This window comes from Beta vulgaris, chromosome 2 (assembly GCF_026745355.1).
Source record: "Beta vulgaris subsp. vulgaris cultivar EL10 chromosome 2, EL10.2, whole genome shotgun sequence".
Classification (NCBI taxonomy): Eukaryota; Viridiplantae; Streptophyta; class Magnoliopsida; order Caryophyllales; family Amaranthaceae; genus Beta; species Beta vulgaris.
This window is the reverse complement of record NC_079203.1, coordinates 25,269,951-25,272,309: the sequence shown is the minus strand read 5'-3', so window position 1 is coordinate 25,272,309 and position 2,359 is coordinate 25,269,951. Positions and strand designations below refer to the sequence as shown.

Below are 2,359 nucleotides of genomic sequence, written 5' to 3'. Positions count from 1 at the left end.
TGTGAAGAAGTTAATGAAAGATAAGGGATTAAATAAGCCAACATATCATTCCCATGATGAAACAGACGATGAATGTGGTTCAGATGGTGAAAATGAAGATCATGCTAATGAGTTTGAGGGCAAAGAATACCATTGGGAGTCTGATGATTCTCTTATTTTGGATGACATTCTTAGAGAAGAATTTCATTATGATGATGATGAGTTAATCTCAATAAGGGAGAATAGCCTACTGAAAAAGAAAAAACATTCGGCCTCAAAATAAACAGGAAACATGGATGAGCATAACCAAGGTGGTAGTGAGGGTAACAACGAGGATGTAGGTGGACAACAAACTCATGAAGATAACCACCAAGTTGAGCAGAACGTCCAACAGACAAGTGACATAACAAGTTGGCCATCATTTTGGACAACATACCAAGGCGGATATGACTCTGACCAAAGAGATTCAGACAATGAGGACCCATTTTCATCTGATGGACAGCATGCAGATTCTGATGTTGACGTTGAGAGGGGCAACCTCCAAAAGAGGAAAAAAAGTGTCAAATATCCTGTTTTTAATGAGAAGACTGAAATGAGAAGAGTTGAACTATCTGTGAGGCTAAAGTTTTCTTCAATAGATATTTTCAAGCAAGCCATTGTTGCATACTCAATCCAATAACAAAAGGATTTAGTGTACATGAAGAATGATAAAAGGGTCATAAGTATTGTTGTGCAAATTGTAGATGGGAACTAACTTCTAGACCTAACATTGATGATACCACAGGGTGGCAAATTAAGTCACTTCAACCTTTACATGAAAGATGCACAAGAACATTTCACAACAGATTGATAACTGTGAATTGGTTGGTAAATGAGTACCTGGACAAGATATTAAGAAACCCTGTAATGAAGGCACAAGAGATGAAGGATATCATGAGAGTAAGATATGATATAATTGTAGGAATAAGACAATGTCAAAGGGCTAAATGCAAGGCATTAAATGCTGTTGTTTCCCTCATGAAGAAGCAGTATAGAATTCTTAAACCATACTTGGTAGAGTTGGTAAAGTCCAACCCAGACACAACATGTGTATTGAAGACGTGTGAGGGAGAACCTAACCAGCCAAGACAATTTCTGAAATTTTATGCTTGCTTTGCATCTTTGAAAAAAAGTTTCAAGGAAAATTGTAGGCCTATCGTAGGGGTTGATGGTTGTTTGCTTAAGCATGCATGTGGAGGACAACTATTGTGTGGTGTTGGTAGGGACGAGAACAACCAAATGTTTCCAATTGGATGGGCAATTATTGGTAGAGAGACCAAAGAAAGCTGGGAGTGGTTCCTAAGGTTAATATGTGAAGATCTACAGATGGACGATGGGGAAGGATGGACTGTCATTTCAGACCAGCAAATGGTGAGCTTTGTTCACTTTTTTTTTTTGCCAATTTCAACTTTATGCAAAACTTAATCAAATTTCACTTGTTTTAGGGTCTCGTTAATGTAATTCACAGGTTATGGCCTCAAATTGAGCATAGACAATGTGCTTGACACATCTTCTCAAATTGGAGGAAAAAACACAAGGGAAAGGAGTTGGAAAAACAATTTTGAAAGTGTGTGAAGGCTACCAGCATTGGTTAGTATGAGACTCACATTGCTAAGCTTAAAGCAATGTCTGACAAGAACACATTGATTTTGAAAAAAGGAACACTGACACTTTTTGCAAGTCCAAATTCAAAACTCATTCCTGTTGTGATGTGGTGGACAATAATATGGCCCAAACCTTTAACAGTTTCATATTGCTAGCTAGGTATAAGCCCATAGTTAGTATGCTTGAGGATATTAGACTAGCTTTGATGGAAAGGATGAAGAATAAGAAGAAATTGGTTAATGGCTTTGTTGCTGGCATTGCACCTAGGATTAGCCAAACGTTAGAAGAGTCATATGAAGAGCAGAGGAACTGCGAATGTAGATGGAACGGGGAGGACTCACAAACCGGCTTTGAGGTTATACATTATGGGATTAGCCATGCGGTTGACCTTGGAAAGAGGACTTGTAGTTGCAGATCATGGGACCTAACAGGTGTGCCTTGTGCACATGCTATGAGTGGTATTATATATATGAGGCATCAGCCAGAGAACTCTATTGCACATTGGTACACAAGGATCACATGTGAGAAGACATATCATCAAAGGCTACAACCAGTTCCTGGAAGCACATTTTGGTGAAGGCTTGGTTCTACCCCCAGATTTGGTGAGTAAGGGCCCAGGAAAAAAGAAGACTGCTAGAAGAAAGGATGCAGATGAGCCTACTAAGGGCAAGATAAAATACAATAGAAAAGGAATTCAAACAAGATGTTCAAATTGTGGTGTACTTGGACATTCAAA

The 2,359-nt window shown here is 38.8% G+C and overlaps 1 protein-coding gene across 1 annotated transcript; it reads left to right on the top strand.

Moving 5' to 3' along the window:
• The first annotated feature begins 271 nt into the window (after positions 1 to 271).
• On the top strand, positions 272 to 1,504 carry LOC125494775 (uncharacterized). Its single transcript, XM_048638571.2, has 3 exons — positions 272 to 603; positions 723 to 1,389; positions 1,487 to 1,504. Exons 1-3 carry the CDS (start codon positions 272 to 274, stop codon positions 1,502 to 1,504), a joined length of 1,017 nt encoding a protein of 338 aa, XP_048494528.2.
• The last annotated feature ends 855 nt before the right edge of the window (positions 1,505 to 2,359 follow it).

Bases quoted from the DNA above. Each gene is read 5' to 3' on its own strand.
- LOC125494775 (XM_048638571.2), top strand. From the start codon at position 272: ATGGATGAGCATAACCAAGGTGGTAGTGAGGGTAACAACGAGGATGTA. The intron at 604-722 runs GTTTTCTTCAAT...TGCAAATTGTAG, and splicing joins GAACTATCTGTGAGGCTAAA to ATGGGAACTAACTTCTAGAC.